The sequence below is a fragment of the Budorcas taxicolor genome, chromosome 2 (assembly GCF_023091745.1).
Source record: "Budorcas taxicolor isolate Tak-1 chromosome 2, Takin1.1, whole genome shotgun sequence".
Taxonomy (NCBI): domain Eukaryota; kingdom Metazoa; phylum Chordata; class Mammalia; order Artiodactyla; family Bovidae; genus Budorcas; species Budorcas taxicolor.
The window spans coordinates 39,258,452-39,277,482 of record NC_068911.1 but is presented as its reverse complement, the minus strand read 5'-3'; the positions used below and the strand labels follow the sequence as shown (position 1 = coordinate 39,277,482).

The window sequence follows — 19,031 nt, the reverse complement described above, 5'->3', positions numbered from 1 at the left end:
TTGCGCACACGAGTGAGTAACCTCGGCAAGACCTGAGACTCAGAGTCAAGAGGAAGGAAGCCGCACGGCATGCTGGGATCTGCGGATGTACAGCCGCATTGCACGCAGGGACTTGTAGTCCGCCTCCCCCCCTCCCCGCGCCCCGGCCAGGCCCCTCAGACCCGTTACATTCGGCTACATTCAACCACGTCTTTACACAGATAAGATGCACTTTTGATCGTCTAGCACAGAATGAAGGGTCTTCTTAAGCCAAGTTACCAATTAGCACTTTTTAGAGTAAATACCTTTTCGGAGTCAGCGACCGAGAAACCGCACTGGGTGCGGATGCGCACGCGCAACGCTCGTAGTTCCCCCCGCTCGAGTGCCCGCAGCAGGCCCCGCCCCCGGAAACGCCGGCTCCGCGCGCGTGCGTCGTCCTCGTGAGGCCTCCTTGAGCCGGGTGGCGCAGGCGCAGTGTCCCCGGGCCAAGATGGCGGCGCGGCGCTCCACACGCTGGTTGCTGGTGGCTGTGGGGACCCCGCGGCTGCCGGCGGCTGCGGGGAGAGGGGCCCGGCCGCCCATGGGGGGCGTGGTGGGGGCGTCGCTGGGCCGCAATTTGAGCGTCACCACCTTCCCGCCTTCCCTGGGAGGTCGCGGTCCCGGGGCGCTGCTGACATTGAGACCCGGTGTCAGCTTCACAGGTGAGGGCAGGCTCTAGCGCCCAAGGCCTGGAAAGGAGTGACTTGTTTCGCTCCAGCTACGGGGGTAGCGGGATGGAGTGTGTCTTCTGACCTACTTGCGGAACCGCTCGGGGGAGGTGGGCCGGCAGGAGGCAGAGAGGCCCAGATGGCTGCTCAGAGGCGGTGAAGGAGGAAGAGCTGCGTGGAGCCTCGAGCGGAGGGGACGAAACGCTCCGAGGCCGTGAACCTTCACCTCTCTGGCAACATTTCTGGAGGCCTCTTTCCCGCCATCTAGTGCTCCCGTGCCCAATTCCTTTCTCATCCCTCTACTTCCTAGCCTGTAGCGGCGGGGCAGAGGTAACTGCCATTCGGTGAGCACCGGCTCTTGGGCTCGGTGGGCACTGTGTACCTCATTTCACTTGACGGTGACAGCCCTACAAGGTGGGGATAATGATCCCCATTTTAAAGAATGGGAAACTGAGGTTCTAGCAGAGTTGACCCGCCCAAGGTCATAAAGTTAGATAAGGGAGAGTTGTCCCGAACCTAGAGTTATTCTTTCAGAGCTTAGTCTCTTTCTGCCACACGGTGTAAATCGAAGGGCACACTGTTTTTTAGAGGTCCTTATGTTGGTTATTGGGCTTCCCTGGTGGCTCTCTGCGGTAGAGAATCTGGCCTGCCAGTGCAGGAGACGCAGGTTCTATCCCTGGGTCGGGGAGATCGCCTGGAGAAGGAAATGGCACCCCACTCCATTATTGATACCTGGGAAATCCCATGGGCAGAGCCTGGCGGGCTACAGTCCTTGGAGTCGGGAAGAGTTGAACACTTTAGGGACTGAGCACTGTGTGTTGGTTATTGCAATAAAAATGCAAACTAATATTTACTAAGCACTTCCTATGTATGAGGCATGGATTGCTTCCATGAGGTAGACGAGTACTATTATTTGGCCAAGCTGGTGGTCTTGTGGGATGTTAGTCCCCCAACCAGGAGTAGAGCTGGGCCCCTGCAGTGAAAGTGAGAACTCCTAACCACTGGACTGCCAGGGAATTCCCACTGTTATTCTGTTTTATAGGTTAAGAAACTGAGTCTTAGATGTTAATCTGTAGAATGTCACAAAACTAAAAAGTGATTGCTCTTTGCCTGCTGCTTCTGTAATTGATGGGGGTGATGTTGAATTAGCATATATTAAGCTTTTTAGCTTAGCCATGGTGGTTTCTTACACTGTTTGGGCAATTTCCCTTATAGTGAGATAAGGAAGGGGGAAACATTGAACCACTAATTATGTGCCTGAGTTGTGCTAGATGTTTGTGTCTCCCCTAGAATTTGTGCAAATGCTATTTTATCTATAAACTTACCGAGATGATTAATTAGAGGGTCCTGACAAGGTAATTTACTGAAGATAATGTCCTAATAAGATCCAGTTTTGTAATGCTTACATAAAAGCCAGTCATTATGTATCAGTAATTGTGATTGCCTTGTACAGTGAACACTGGTTCCTATAGTGTGTGTGTGTGTGTGTGAGAGAGAGAGAGAGAGAGAGACCTGGGTGGATTATTTAAATCCTTTTGTGTTTCTCATCCTTAATTGAAAATAATTTACAGGTATTTATTGAGGACTTGTTATATGCCAGGGTCTGTTCTAGGTACTGGGGATACAGCAGAGAACAAAGAGATGGGATATGATTTTGGTCAGGTGATCCCATTTGTTTATTCTGTTCCTGCTACCTATATTTCCTCACAGTAGTCTTCCCTGGTTTCCTCAGGATTTGGAAATGATGTCATGCTGTATTTCTCAATATGAGCAAAAGTGGTCATTTTTAGGTTTTGCCAACATTTTCTAATATCAAGGTTATTGTGAATAGCATTTGCCTGCATCTTTATGCTGAAATATAATTCCTTAGATATCTTAAGAGTCAGACATGACTGAGCGAATTCACTTTATATATCTATGAAGGTAAATTTGTTCGTATCACGTACACACATTTGGGGAACATTTTTTAGTGATTGTGTATGTGTGAAAGGAGACAGACAAGCGCTAAATACGGAGCCTGGCATGGGGTCATTACTGAGGAACTACGCGGTCACCTGTCCTTTTCTCCAAGTGAGCCCAGTGCCCACAGTGGGCATGTTTTGTATCAGGTACTGAACATGTGTGAGAGGCAGCGTCCTTCATGGTGCTCTGTTACCTATCACATCTTAGAGCATCAACTCAGCTCCCAAACGTTGGTCTGCGATCTCATCGCAAATCCAGTAGTACAATTAGCTGATGTTAAAACAACACTTTGAATCTGACTTTTTCTCCCAGAGTGGAAGGTAGTTATTTCACACCCACCTTCTCCCAGAGTGGAAGGTTGGCTATTCTTGGAATGACTTGGAGGCTCATCCTGTTCTGGCTTGTTCTGAAATGGTCCAGACATTTATTGGTCTTATCTTGGGTGGTGGGGAATATATCTATTAAGTGAACTCTTGCTGCTGCTGCTGCTGCTAAGTCACTTCAGTCGTGTCCGACTCTGTGCGACCCCAGAGATGGCAGCCCACCAGGCTCCCCTGTCCCTTGGGATTCTCCAGGCAAGAACACTGGAGTGGGTTGCCATTTGCTAATCACTGATGCTTTGGGGATGGTGTCAGAAGCCATCAAACTTCTACTAGTTCAATGTGACTTGTCTTTATATTCAGTTTTACACATTACTGTCTCCTGTTCTTAACCCAAGCCCAAGTTGTCTCCTCATGATGTTGAACCTGCAGCTTCCAGAACCTTTGCCACTACTGACCTCTGCCTTCTGGATTAAAGGTGGATGAGGGGAAGAGGCAGGGTGGGTCAAGGTAACCCCTCACTCCTTCAGTGAAGCGCTCAGACACTAGCTCTGCTGTTTTTTCTCAAATATGACCAAAGAAAGTGGTCCCTGCTGCTCCCACACTGTCTGCTTCTCATATTTGCAGGAAATCTAGGGTCAGTCAGTGTGGGGGATCCAGAAAATATGGATCTGCTTCCTGCTTCTCATTTGTAATGGCAAACCAGTATTCTTACCTTGAGAACCCCATGAACAGGATGAAAAGGCAAAAACGTAGGACACTGAAAGATGAACTCCCCAGGTCAGTAGGTGCCCAATATGCTGCTGGAGATCAGTGGAGAAATAACTCCAAAAAGAATGAAGAGATGGAGCCAAAGCAACAACACCACCCAGTTGTGGATGTGACTGGTGATGGAAGTAAAGTCCAATGCTGTAAAGAGCAATGTTGCATAGGAACCCGGAATGTTAGGTCCATAAATCAAGGCAAATTGGAAATGGTCAAAATAGGAGATGGCAAGAGTGAACATCAATATTTTAGGAATCAGCAAACTAAAATGGACTGGAATGGGTGAATTTAACTCAGATGACCATTGTATCTACTACGGTGGGCAAGAATCCCTTAGAAGAAATGGAGTAGCCATCATAGTCAAAAAAAGAGTCTGAAATGCAGTTCTTGGATGCAATCTCAAAAACAACAGAAAGATCTCTGTTTGTTTCCAAGGCAAACCATTCAGTATCACAGTAATCCAAGTCTATACCTTGACCAGTAATGCTGAAGGAGCTGAAGTTGAACAGTTCTATGAAGACCTACAAGACCTTCTAGAACTAACACCCCAAAAAGATGTCCTTTTCATTATAGAGGACTGGAATGCAAAAGTAGGAAGTCAAGAAATACCTGGAGTAACAGGCAAATTTGGCCTTGGAGTACAGAATGAAGCAGGGCAAAGGCTAGTGGAGTTTTGCCAAGAGAACGCAGTAGTCGTAGCAAACACCCTCTTCCAACACACGAGAGACAATTTTACACATGGACATCACCAGATGGTTGATATGAAAATCAGATTGATTATATTCTTGCAGCAAAGATGGAGAAGCTCTATACAGTCAGCAAAAACAAGACCCGGAGCGACTGTGGCTCAGAGCATGAACTTATTGCCAAATTCAGACTTACATTGAAGAAAGTAGGGAAAAGCACTAGACCTTTCATGTATGACCTAAGTCAAATCCCTTACAACTATACAGTGGACGTGAGAAATAGATTCAAGGGAGTAGATCTGATAGAGTGCCTGAAGAACTATGGATGGAAGTCCATGACATTGTACAGGAGGCAGGGATCAAGACCATCCCCCAAAAAAGAAATACAAAAAGACAAAATGGTTGTCTGAGGAGGCCTTACAAATAGCTGTGAAAAGAAGAGAAGTGAAAAGCAAAGGAGTAAAGGAAAGATATACCCATTTGAATGCAGAGTTCCAAAGAACAGCAAGGAGAGATTTAAGAAAACCTTCAGTGATCAGTGCAAAGAAATAGAGGAAAACCATAGAATGGGAAAGACTAGAGATCTCTTCAAGAAAATTAGAGATACCAAGAGAACATTTCATGCAAAGATGGGCTTAATAAAGGACAGAAATGGTATGGACCTAATAGAAGCAGAAGATACTAAGAAGAGGTGGCAAGAATACACAGAACTATACAAAAAAGATCTTCACGACCAAGATAATCATGATGGTGTGGTCACTCATCTAGAGCCAGACATCCTGGAATGTGAAGTCAAGTGGCCTTAGAAAGCATCGCTACGAACAAAGCTAGTGGAGGTGATGGAATTCCAGTTGAACTATTTCAAGTCCTAAAAGATAATGCTGTGAAAGTGTTGCACTCAATATGCCAGCAAATTTGGGAAACTCAGCAGTGGCCACAGGACTGGAAAAGGTCAGTTTTCATTCCAATCCCAAAGAAAAGCAATGCCAAAGAATGCTCAAACTACTGCACAATTGCACTCATCTCACATGGTAGTAAAATAATGCTCAAAATTCTCCAAGCCAGGCTTCAGCTGTACGTGAACCGTGAACTTCCAGATGTTCAAGCTGGTTTTAAAAAAGGCAGAGGAACCAGAGATCAAATTGTCAACATCCACTGGATCATTGAAAAAGTGGGAGAGTTCCAGAGAAACATCTATTTCTGCTTTATTGACTATGCCAAAGCCTTTGACAGTGTGGATCACAACAAACTGTGGAAAATTCTGAAAGAGATGGGAATACCAGACCACCTTACTTTCCTCCTAAGAAATCTGTATGCAGGTCAGGAAACAACAGTTAGAACTGGACATGGATCAACAGACTGGTTCCAAATCAGGAAAGGAGTACGTCAAGGCTCTATATTGTCACCCTGCTTATTTAACTTACATGCAGAATATGTCATGAGAAATGCTGGACTGGATGAAGCACAAGCTGGAATAAAGATTGCCGGGAGAAATATCAGTAACCTTAGGTATGCAGATGATACCACCCTTGTGGCAGAATGTGAAGAACTAAAGAGCCTCTTGATGAAAATGAAAGAGGAGAGTGAAAAAGTTGGCTTAAAGCTCAACATTCAGAAAATGAAGATCATGGCATCTGGTCTCATTACTTCATGGCAAATAGATGGGGAAACAATGGAAGCAGTGACAGACTTTATTTTCTTGGGCTCCAAAATCACTGCAGATGGTGACTGCAGCCATGAAATTAAAAGACGCTTGCTCCTTGGAATAAAAGTTATGACCAACCTAGACAGCATATTAAAAAGCAGAGACATTACTGTGCCAGCAGAGGTCCATCTAGTCAAAGCTTTGGTTTTTCCAGTAGTTGTCTATGGATGTGAGAGTTGAACTATAAAGAAAGCTGAGTGCCGAAGAATTGATGCTTTTGAGCTGTGGTGTTGGAGAGGACTCTTGAGAGTCCCTTGGACTGCAAGGAGATCCAACCAGTCCATCCTAAAGGAGATCAGTCCTGAATATTCATTGGAAGGACTGATACTGAAACACCAATACTTTGGCCACCTGATGCAAAGAGCTGACTCATTTGATAAGACCCTGATGCTGGGAAAGATTGAAGGCCGGAAGAGAAGGGGACGACAGAGGATAAGATAGTTGGATGGCATCACCAACTCAATGGATATGAGTTTGAGGAAACTCTGAAAGTTGGGGATGGACAGGGAGGCCTGGTGTGCTGCAGTCCATGGGGTCGCAAAGAGTCGGACATGACTGAACAACTGAACTGACTGTTTCCTACTTGTTCTCATGTCTGATTATCCTTAATCTCGGCACCCTTCCTGGATATGCTCAATACCCTTGGCTGTCTTTTGTGCCTAGACAGATTTTAAGTAGTTTCCTAGTTCTTGTTAATGGTTTGAGAGTTCTTTTTCATGCAAATCTGATCAAGCCTCTGTTTAAGACTTGCAGTAGCTCCCTGTTGTCCTCAGGATAAAATCCAACTTTAGCATCACTGAGTTGATGGATGTGAGTTTGAGGAAATTTGGGGAGATAGTGAAGGATAGGGAAGACTGGTGTGCTGCAGTCCATGGGGGTCACAAAAAGTCAGACACGATTTAGCTACTGAACAACAGCAACAACTAACATACTCAGAGGCCCTTCTGTTTATTCCCAGCACCTGTCATTGTCGTCATCATCATCTCTAACCACCCCTTTACCCTACCCCACCTCCATACACACTTACTTGAGTCTCTAGTTATGTCATAGCACCTACAGTTGAACAAGGACTTTCTCCCTCCAAACCAAAGGTGATCATATGATGTAACTGTCAAGGGAGCACTTTTGAAAGTGAATGAGAATGCTATTGCAAACAACGCCAGGACTGCAGGCGAAAATCTGGATGGATTCCAACCCTCCTTAGCCAAATTAATTTCTGCAGCTTAACAGCAGCTGCCTTAGAAGACCTTCACTGAAACTTCTGAGACTGGGTTGTGCTGGTTTTCAGCTGCAGGTGATTCTGCCCTCCAGGGGGCAACTGGCAGTGTCTGGAGTTTTAGTTACCTGTTTGAGAGTGGGAGGTGCTCCTGATAACTAGGTAGCTGGGGATCCTGCTAACACATCCTCCAGTAAGCACATAGGTATGTTAGGATATAAATAAATACACAGGCTGCAATAAGAAAGTACCAGAGAATAAGTGGCTTAAAAAGACATTACTTTTTTCACAGTTCTGAAGGCTGTAGTCTGAGACTTTTGTTAGGGTCCTCTTTAAAGATCCCCATTTCCAAATACAGTCATGTTCTGAGGCACGAGGGTTAAGACTTCAGCATATGAATTTGGGCGGGGGACACAATTCAGCCCTTAACAGCCCCCCTACCCCCCAGCAGGGAATCAGATCCTCCCATCTTCAGCAGTGTGGGGGTTGAGAGGCCCTGGTTAGGGGATACTGCTGTATGTTCGCACTCTGTGTTCCTGTGCACTAACATCCCTTCTCACACTGCTTCCCACATGCCCTTGCTGGGTTGGAAGTTCCTTGAGGGCACTGGTTTTGAGTCTTTTACTCAGTCTGTGTCCTCAGTGCCTAGTCCAGTGTTGAGATCATGAATGAATGCAAACTCCTGGAGGGCAAGACCTTTGGCATGATTTGCTGCTGTCTGCTGCAAGTAGCCCAGTGCCTGGCAGGCATGTTTGCTGAATGAATGAGTGGTGAATCTCTTTGGCAGGGGAAACTTTGACTAAAAAGCCTGATCTGCCTCCTGGTCTTCATTCTTTTTCTTGGCCCCCCCCACCCCCCGCCTTAACTTGGCCTGTTCCGCACCCCCCCAGCCCCACCTTCCCCATCTTCAGCTGTCACAGGATGGGCTGGGGGTTAGGAGGCAGCTTGTAGAGCGGCTCCCCCACCTTCGCTTGGTGACAGGTCAGTAGAGTAGAGGGAGGTTGAGTAGCTGTGTCCCATCAGCTGCCTCCCTGCTGCTGATGCAAGAGGCCTGAAAGGAAGGCAGGGCGTGGAGGTGGGGTTGCCATGTGCTCTCACGTGCTCTGGGATCAACACAGGTTCTGGCACAGGGTTGTTTAACCTTGTGTGTCTGTATATATGTATTGTTTCTAGGGGAGGGGTCAGTGCTTTTATCAGATGCTCTCAAAGAGATGTGTGACGCTGAAGACCAAGAACCATTTCTTTAGCCCAGCAGTTCTCAACAGTGTGCAGCAGAATCGTCCCTTGGAGGGCTTGTTAGACACGGCTTGTTGGACCCTACATCCAGAGTTTTGGATTCAGGTTTGGGTGGCGCCTGAAAAATGTACATTTCCAGGAGGCCAATGATGCTGGCTGGTTCAGGGACCACACTCTAAAAACCACCCCATAAGCAGATGTTCAGGGTTGCACGGTGGCGGGAGAGAACCTGGGGAGCTGCTGAGCTTTAAGTGAGATGAGGTCTCTGCCAGCACCTGGGATGTGGTAAGTGGTCTGCCGGCTGTGTAACAGGAGAGTGAAGTTAATTTTCAGTCATCCCCAGGTGCAGCCCCCATCTCTAGAGAGGTAATGAGGCTGCAGCCCTCGTGTAGTCCAGCAGGACTAGCCACACCCCGCACTCTGATTTTTGTATTTTCCATATACTCTGGGTTTAGCCGTTTTTGGTTTTGTTTTTGGCTGCGCCGGGTCTCCGTTGCTGCACGCAGGCTTCTTGCAGTGGCTTCTCCTTGTGGAGCACAGACCCTAGAGCATGTGGGCTCAGTAGTTGTGGCTCACGGGCTTAGTTGCCCCACAGTGTGTGGGATCTTCCCGGACCAGGTATCAAGCCCATGTCCCCTGCGTTGGTAGGTGGATTCTTACCCACTGGACCACCAGGGAAGTCCCTTTAGCCATTTCTGAGGTGCAGTGAGTTTGGTCTCCAGAAGGCTTGGAGGAGAACAGCCTCCAAAAGCTATGACCTACCTCTGCTCCTTCATAGGTGTGGCCTGGCTGGTCACTTACTCGCAATTTCCATTTGTTGAGTACGTTCCCAGAGTGATTTTCTTTCCTTTTTTCTTTTTCAGGAGTAAAACGGTACCCTTTTGTTTGTACTGCCTCCTTCCGCACGAGCACCCATTTGGCTAAAGAAGATTATTACCAGATATTAGGAGTGCCCCGGAGCGCCAGCCAGAAGGAGATCAAGAAAGCCTATTACCAGGTCTGTGTGGAAGCCAGATTTTAGAGGCGAGACTGTAGAAAAGATGGTGTGAATCTAGGGTGACCTTGAGCCGTGCAGTGCATGCGCCTATACGTGTGGGTTGTGTGCAGCCGACAGTGTGGGCTGACGAAGCTGGCTTTGTTGGAGCATGTTCCTCAGTGCCTGAGGCCACGCTGGTTAATGCTTCAGGAAACGCAGACTCAGAACCAGAGATTTTCTTTTAATCTTTTTCCATGGCTGTTTTTGTATTTAAGTCTATTCTTCTGAATCTACCGAGTCTTCTGAATCGGTAGATGTGGTGGTCTAAGTTTTAGGTACTCATTCTTTGCATTCAGATAAAAGTTTATGAATTTAGAATTATTATTTTTTTTAAACTCAAAAAGTGTGAAACTCCCATTATCATATCCCAGAATGTGTTGGGCTGATTGGTGAAGTGGCCTGTGAGTTATCTCAACCTGTGGTTTCCAGACTTTTGCTCTGATCAGCACAATAAAAATTAAAAAAAAAATAAAGAGCAAGGGTGCCAATGTAGAATGCTATCTTTTTTATTTTGCCTAATACAGATGTTAGAAATAATTAGGTGCAATCTGTTAATATCATTTGTTGGAAGAAAGAGCACCTTAATACCGTAAAACGTAGGGAAGCCATAATGTCGGAATAAAGAAGATTAGTTTAATAAGGTTCGGAGAAGGCAATGGCACCCCACTCCAGTACTCTTGCCTGGAAAATCCCATGGATGGAAAAGCCTGGTAGGCTGCAGTCCATGGCGTCGCAAACAGTCGGACATGACTGAGCGACTTCACTTTCACTTTTCACTTTCATGCATTGGAGAAGGAAATGGCAACCCACTCCAGTGTTCTTGCCTGGAGAATCCCAGGGATGGGGGAGCTGCCATCTCTGGGATCGCACAGAGTCGGACACACTACAGAGTCGGACACGACTGAAGTGACTTAGCAGCAGCAGCAGTTTAGTAAGGTTAATGAATAGAATTTAAATTTTAAAAGTTACTTGGAGTTCCTTGGTGGTCTGGCGGCTGGGATTCCAAGCTTTCACTGCTGTGGCCTGGGTTCAATCCCTGCTCGGGGATCTGAGATCCTACAAGCTGTACACAGTGTGGCCAGAAAGAAGAGAAGTTTTTTAAATTACTTTTATGTAAATTTGCTGTGAGTCTTGATTTTTTCTTTCTTTCTTTCTTTTTTAAATTTTTTTGGTGGGGAAATAAATACTTTGGCTAAGCCTAATATTTGTGAACCAAGGACTGATCAAGACCAGACCTAACAGCTTATGGCTTGAGTAGCTAGTCTCTCCTCTCTCTCTCTTTCTCTTTTTTTTAATGGGTAGAACTCACTGGTCTTTAGTTTATTCAAAGAGTTGTATAAGCATCACTGCGATCAATTTGAGAACATTTTCAGCACCTCGAAAAGAAACCTCACGCTATAAGCCCTTATTCCCCATTCTCCTCTCTCTCTTGCCTTTGAAATCACTAACCTACTTCCTGTCTTTAGGGATTTGCCTATTCTGGACACTTCATAGAAATGAAATAGAAATGAAAAGTAATATGTAGACTTTTGTGACTTTTTTTTTAACTTCAGAATAATATTTACCAGGTTCATCCACGCTGTAACAGGTAGCAGTACTTAATTCCTTTTAATGGTCAAATATTCCGTTGCATGGGTATATTACATTTTATTTATCTGTTCATCAGTTGATGGATATTGATTCTCCACACCCTCTCAAACATTTATTTGTAGACTTTTTGATGATGGCCATGCTGACCAGTGTGTCATACCTTATTGTAGTTTTTTTAATTTGTTTTTAAAGCCAGAACATTTATTGTGCGACTAATCTTTGAAATCCTTAAGATGAACTGGATGCTACAACAGCTGCTCCCTTGGGTTTAGGTGCAGTTCCTTCACAGAATCCATGCCTGAATCTGGGGTATACAGTTTTTAGGTGCCTCATTCGACCAGACCTGGTGGTATTTGGTCTTTTATCTTTAGCATTCCAATTATACTTTCTCTTCGCTTGGCAGGGTAGCCACACTTGGCGCAAGTCGACTTCTGAAGGTGGTAGGCCTTAGAGGCCCAGCGGCGGCACAGCATGTGCGTCTTACTCCGTCGCTTTCCAAACGATGACCTTCCCTTGGTCATCTTGCTTCTGCTGCCGAGACCAAAGCCCTTATTGTAGTTTTGATTTGCATTTCTGTAATAATTAGCCACGTTGAGCATCTTTTCATGTGCCCTTTGGCCATCTATTTGTCTTCTTTGGAGAAATGTTTATTTGGATCTTCTGCCCATTTTTTGATTGGATTTTTTTTTTCTTTCTAATATTGAGCTAGCTATATGAGCTGTTTGTATATTTTGGGAATTAATCTCTTTCCCCCATTCTGTAGGTTGTCTTTTCATTTTGTTTAGCTTCCTTTGCTGTGCAAAAGCTTTTAAGTATAATTTGGTCCCATTAATGTATTTTGTTGTTATTTCCATTACTCTGGGATACAGATCCAATATGATATTGCTGTGATTTATGTCAAAAGTGTTCTACTTATGTTTTCCTCTAGGAGTTTTATAGTATCCAGTCTTATATTTAGGTCTTTAATCTATTTTGAGTTTATTTTTGTATATGGTATTAGAGGGAGATGGAAATGGCAACCCATTCCAGTGTTCTTGCCTGGAGAATTCCGTAGACAGAGGAGCCTGGCGGGCTGTAGTTCATGAGGTTGCAAAGAGTCGGACATGGCTGAGCGACTATCACTCATGCTGTTACAGAGGGTTCTTTTTATTTTATTCTTTTATATATAGCTGTCCAGTTTTCTCAGCACCACTTATTGAAGAGACTGTCTTTTCTCCATTGTATAGTCTTGCCTCCTTTGTTGTATGTTAATTGACCATTGGTGTGTGGACTTGTTTCTGGTGCCAGACTGTTTTAGACTAGCTGTACCATTCTGGATTTTCACCCATAGTGTGTGAACGTTCTGATTTTTCTGCATCCTCGCCAATACTTATCTTTTTTTTTTTAACAACTGATTATCGGTTTATTAAAAAGGTTGTAACAGGCATCAGTAGTGGTGATTTCCACCTTGACTCCTGGCTCAATGCTGATGGAAGTGATCTGCTTGACAATTTCAGAAGGGCTGTGCAGGTCAATGAGTCACTTGTGGATCCTCATCTGGAATCAATCCCAAGTCTTAGAACCTTCACTGCAAGGAGTTTTTCTTGTAGTTATTCTCAGAGTCTTGGTGGGTATCTGAACAGGTCCTTTCACTTTGAGATTCTTTTCCTTCACGCCTCTGATCAGGTCAGCACACACCTTCTCCAGAGACTTCACGTTGCGGCTGGTGAGGGTGATCCTAATCCGGTGAATGGCCACCACTGGCTCCACAGGAGTCGTGCCGGTATCTTTAAAGGCTATGGCATGGCGCGGCTTCCTGACTGCCTTGTTCCTCGGCGAGAGTGTACAGCGGTGAGTCAGGAGCAGGAGCAGGTGGCACTGAGCTACACTGCAGAGGCGACTGTGTCTTCCTCAAAGAGCCTGTCTTTTTGATTCAAGCCACCTTAGCAGGTGTGAAGTGATAACTACTGTGGTTTTGATTAGCTTTTCCATCTTGGGAGAGTAAATAGCTTGTCTCTCCTTTTGAGCTGGAAGGTAAGGTACCTGGTGCAAAGGCAGGTGAAGATTGGCGAGATGGAGACTGGGACCAACTTATTGGGGCATGTGAGGCCCTTAGCACGTACTAGAGATGGAGTGTATGTTCTTAATTCTGGCTGTGTGTGTTTTGCTTTTAGTTTGTGTTTATTGAGGTGTAGTTGACATTAGTATCAGGTGTACAATATAATGATTCAACATTTGTATACACTATGAAATGATTATCATAATAAGTCTAGTTAGAGATGATGTAGTCTTAAATCTTGTTTTAAGAATTGCTGTCAGTTGTGAAATCTGACAACTGCTGCAAAGGTGGTGAGCTGTGACTGGTGTCTGGGGTTCAGTTTTAGTGATCATCTTGTGTCCATACTAATTGACCATTTCCTCCCTTAGCTTGCCAAGAAATATCACCCAGACACGAATAAGGATGATCCCAAAGCCAAGGAGAAGTTCTCCCAGCTGGCAGAGGCCTATGAGGTAACGTGGCCCCCCCAGTGTGTGCAGTCCCTGTCATTCAGCTGTGTGTGTGGGTCAGAGCATGCTGCACTGGAAACCTGATGCGTGAGAAGGTTCAGTGGGAAGGCCGTGTCCCCCTCCAGACCAGCTTGTTGATGGGGGAAAAAAAACAAACTTTGCAGTTCCAAAATGCTCACATGAGATCTCACTAGGGATCTCAACAAAGAACAGAACCCAGTAATCTGTATTCCCAGTCCCAGTCACTGGGACTTTAGCTGGGTCTGGGACCTTCTTGTCAGATTAACCAGTTCCGTGCCTGTTTGGTGACCTCCCCCTCGTAGGGCTGGTGGGATGGTGGATGTTGTAAAAGCAGAAACCACCACTGCCCTGGAGGAGTGTCAAATGTCATCTGAGAGCAAAGAGGGTGTGAAACAGCAGCTGAACAAGGGCAGAGTTAAATGAGTGCGGACCTCCTTCTCAGACTCAGCCGTGCTGAAGGGGTTGGGGGTGTGTAGGGTGTTGTATATCTGCTGTGTATGTGTGTCCATGCACATGTGTGTGCATCCCCCGCCCTGCCCCTGACCATTTGAGGGTAAGTCACAGATGTGTTCTGTTTCTTCCTAAGTGCTTCTGTGTGCGTTCTCTAAGGGCAGGCCATTTCCATAGCCGCAGTACAATTGACAGGATCAAGACGTTTAATGTCAATAGGCCACCACCACCGTCTGTACTTGGTGTCCGTGCCCTGGGCCCCAGGAGCCTTGGGGGCACTGACTGCCGGGCTTTTCTCGGCAGGTCCTGAGCGATGAAGTGAAGAGGAAGCAGTACGACACCTACGGCTCTGCTGGCTTCGATCCCGGGGCCGGCAGCTCTGGGCAGAGCTACTGGAAAGGAGGTCCCACAGTTGACCCAGAGGAGCTCTTCAGGAAGATCTTTGGGGAGTTCTCATCCTCCTCTTTTGGTGATTTCCAGAGTGTGTTCAATCAGCCTCAGGAGGTAAGCCCCTCATTTTGAAGAACTGTTCAAATTTCAGCTGCTAAGTGTGACACAAACAGATTTTTTACCAGTTTCTCTTTCTCAAAGAAAAAAGATAAAGTAGCTTAAATGGGGTGATTGGGAGGCAGCCATCTTTGTAGCAAGTGGTTCCAGTATTTGAAAAACCATTAATAATGTGTACATTCAGTTCTCCTGTATTCTTACAGTTGCTTAATCAGGGCAGCCCCGTGGCTCTGAGAGTCCATAGAGTAGTTAATTTATGTAGAGCCCGTCTCGTTATTCTAGGAGACTCGGTCCATAGGGAGGCACTGCCAGTCCTGCTTCTTCCATGTTTATGTCTTGTTTCAGGCATTATCAGAAGAGAACCCAAGGGTGGGGGGAAGCGTTTTACAATGTAAGTTATGATTGTGGATCATTTGAACTGTTAGGACCACGTGCTAATATTATTTGTGAACATTTTCAGCTTGTTGAAAAGCACATTTTCCTTTACACAACAGGTATCTGTTGAAAATCATGAGGAGTAGAGCAGAATCAGTTGAGTCCCATCTGTTCTTGACTTGACAGAGTACAAGTTATAAAGTAAAAAGTGGCTAGGGGAACAGATGAATTGGTGGAGCCATGAATAAGATTTTTAGGACAGTGAAAATACTTTGCATGATTCTGTGAGGAAGCTGTGTGTTATACACTTGTTCAGACCCATAGAATAGCCAGCACCAGGAGTGAACCCTAATGTAAACTGTGGGCTCTGGATGGTCATGCTGTGTCAATGTAGGTTCATCCTTGATTTAAAAAAAAAAAATGTATCATTCTGGTGAGTGATGTTGATTACACGGTAGGCAGGCTGTGCACGTGTGGGGGCAAAGGTATGAGAGAAATCTCTACCTCCCTCTCAGTTTTTTAAACTTAAAACTGCTTTAAAAAAGAGTCTTTAAAAGAAACAGTAACTGTAAACGTTTAGCCAGCGCTCTCCCTTACTTTCAGAGCGATAACAGTGGTCCCTTGATTTCTCTAGTACATCATGGAGTTGACGTTCAATCAAGCTGCCAAGGGCGTCAACAAGGAGTTCACCGTGAACATCACTGACACCTGTGAGCGCTGTGATGGCAAAGGGAACGAGCCAGGCACCAAAGTTCAGCACTGCCACTACTGCGGTGGCTCCGGCATGGTGAGCCTGGTGGGCCTGCCTCCCCCTGGCGCTCCTGTCTCTGCCGCCTCCCTGTGCTTCCCCAGGGGCTCCTGTCTCTGCCGCCTCCCTGTGCTTCCCCACCACGCCTCTTCTCTGTGTGCCAGTGTACCTAGAGCTTTGAGAGCTCTTTAATAGGTGGGACTCTGTGATCTAGAACCTTCCACATTGTCCCAGGAGTGCTCTGTACAGAAGGAGCAAAGAAATTCTGCTGTCTCCTCTGAAAATACGTTTTGGAGTATGTTGGTAATTTAAAATTGGGGGAGGGAAACTTAAATTTTGCTTGAAGTGTAATCTTTTTTTCTTTTTCTTTTTGGTAAGTTTTAGATATAATTGAAACTTGTAAGACTAGTATAAATAACCACTCCCTTATTCCTTTTACCAAGCCTCAACAGTTGTTAACATTTTATCCCATTTGGTTTATCATTTATAGTGTATATTTTCTAAGAGCAAGAACATTCTTTTATGTAACTACAGTATGTTCTCAAAATCAAGAAATTTAATGTCCAAACAATACTGTTATCTGTACTTACTCAGAGTTTTTCATCTGTCCTTATCATGTTCTTTTGACCCCAGACTCAGGGTGCCAGTCTAGGACCTTGCATAGTGTCTGGTTGTCATAGCTTTAGTCTCCTTTAATCAGTAACGATTTCTCAGTCTTTCTTTTATGACCTTGACATTTTTTAGGATTGCAGACCAGCTGCTTTGTAGGATGTCCCTCAGTTGGGTCATCTGATATTTCCTCATGATAACATTCAGATCATGCATTTTTTGACAGAAACAGCACAGAGATACAGTGCCCTTTGCATGGATCACGTCAGGAGTCATGAGGTGTCAGTTTGTCCCATTAGCGATGATAATTATATTTGATCCCAGTCAGTTAAGGAACTGTCCACCGGGTTTCTTCATTATAAAGTTATTATTTTTTCCTTTGAAATTAACAAGGAATTTGTGACTTACTTTGACACTATATAAATGTCCTGTCCCATCAAACTTATACCCAGTACTTACAGCATCCATTAATCAGTCTTTGCTTAAATCAGTTATTACTGTGACTTGAAAAATGATGATTTTTCTGATTCCAATGTCCCTTCTTTTTTTTTTTTTTTTTTTTAAATTAACTTATTTGGCTGTGCTGAGTTTTAGTTGCAACATGTGGAATCTAGTTCCCTGACCAGGGATTGATCCTGTGCCCCTCCATTGGGAGCACAGTCTTAGCCACTGGACCACCAGAGAAATCCCCTTTCTCCGTTTATTAGTTGGCATTCTACTGAAAGGAAGAGCTTTCTTTTCTTCTCCATGTATTTATTCTTTCATTTGTATCAGTATGAACTCACGGATTCTTATTTCATTCACCACACCATCATCACTGTTACTCTGATGCACAAGCGGCCCCTGACTGTGCTTGTGGAAGTCTCTTCTGGCTGCTCCTGTATTCTTCTGGCGTGTCCCATCGTTCTTTTGGCACTTCTTCACTTTGTGTCACAGCCTCTGTACACTTTCCTAGCCACATCCTGGAACCAGCCATTTCTCCAGGGAGTCCTGATTCCTTTCAACTGTCTAGTAGGATTTAGGAACCAAGATCTGTGCTCTCGGTGTACTCATTGTATCTGGAGTGTCACTGCTTCCAGGTCCTCTCAGCTGACTGAGACAGGAAATAAATGTGTGTATGTGAGTGTGTATGAGCACACATTCCTGGGTCAGGAAGGTCCCCTGGAGGAGGGCATGGCAATCTGCTCCAGTATTCTTGCCTGGAGAATCCCCATGGACAGAGGAGCCTGGCAGGCTACAGTCCATAGGGTCGCCGAATCAGACATGACTGAAGCGACTTAGCACACGCACACATGTGCACTTATAGACATATGTTCGATACCTGTCTTTCCATATTTTTCATGTGATAGAGTATATATATATATACATACATGTGTACACCGATGCATCCATTTAACAAACCAGTGAGTTCAAACTGATAGTTCCACTTTCAGCCCAACACCGCAAGGCTTATCTAGTCTTCTGCCTGCCTGTCCATATTTGAAACTAAGAGAGATTATTAATTTCTAACAAAGAGAAATCTGGCTCTGGTTACCCTGTATATTTGCTCAATCCTATAACATACAAAAAGAATGTTGAAAACTGTCACTCATACCACTGCAAAAAGCAATCCTGCTTAACTGGCATTTGGGTATATGGCCAAAATATTGTGCTCAGCTTACTCAGATCACTTCTTTTTCTCCCCCTTCACTGTGATTATATTATCTGCTTAAAATGCAGGTAGGTTTCCACTGAATATATTTGTATTCCATTTATATGGTTTCTTTTTTGAAGGGGGTTGGGAGATTCTCTACTGCCCACCTTTAAAATAAAATCCTTGTCTACCTGCAATGCAGGAGACCTGGGTTCAGTTCCTGGGTTTAGGAAGATCCTCTGGAGAAGGAAATGGCAACCCACCTCGGTATTGTTGCCTGGAGAATCTCATTGACAGAGGAGCCTGGCAGGCTACAGTCCGTGGGGTCACAAGAGCCAGATACGACTGAGTGACTAAACCACCGCCAGAAGTTATCTTTGAGTGCATAGAAGAAAAGCATAAAAAAGGAAACAAGTCCCTGATAATCCCACTTTTGATGTGTCTCCTATCAGTTGTTGATGAGGAATATCATTTTTGTTTTATATTAACTAGTTTTGGAACAGGTTGTATATGCAAATCATTGAAATTCAGTGGGTACAAATAGAAAGCTGTTGTACAATGAATCTCCCTCTCATTCTTGACTTTTACCCATTGAATTCCACTCTCCAGAAGCATCCTTTCTGTCTTTCTAGATGCAAGTCTGTGTAGACATGTGTGTCTGTGTGTGCCTTGTTTTCATACCAAAGATAGAACACAACTGTTAGCCCCAGCTGTACCTTGATGGTTTGGTTTTGTTTCTGGTTCTCACTGTGTTTGGGAAATAGTCTACGTTTATAGCTGCCTCAGTTGTTCTGTGGCCACCGTATTCCCCCATACGGATAAATCCCCTTTTGTTTAGCCAGACCCTGTTGCTGGATGCCTGGGTTCTCATCTTTTCATGTTTTTTTGGCTAAGCTGAACAGTTTGCAGGATCTTAGTTCCCAGATCAGGGATTGAACCCAGACCCTTGGCAGTGAGAGCAGAGCCCTAACCACTGGATCACCAGTGTTTGTCATTGAT

General features: G+C 45.0%; 1 protein-coding gene across 2 annotated transcripts in view; it reads left to right on the top strand.

Annotated features, from left to right (window-relative positions):
• Nucleotides 1-469: 469 nt before the first annotated feature.
• DNAJA3 (DnaJ heat shock protein family (Hsp40) member A3) overlaps nt 470-19,031 on the top strand; it is a 29,794-nt gene continuing 11,232 nt past the window's right edge. For both annotated transcript variants that reach the window (XM_052664290.1, XM_052664282.1), the window contains exons 1-5: nt 470-680; nt 9,440-9,573; nt 13,609-13,692; nt 14,464-14,664; nt 15,677-15,829. In XM_052664290.1, coding sequence (XP_052520250.1) covers nt 470-680; nt 9,440-9,573; nt 13,609-13,692; nt 14,464-14,664; nt 15,677-15,829 — 783 coding nt within the window. The remainder of the gene's footprint in view (nt 681-9,439; nt 9,574-13,608; nt 13,693-14,463; nt 14,665-15,676; nt 15,830-19,031) is intronic.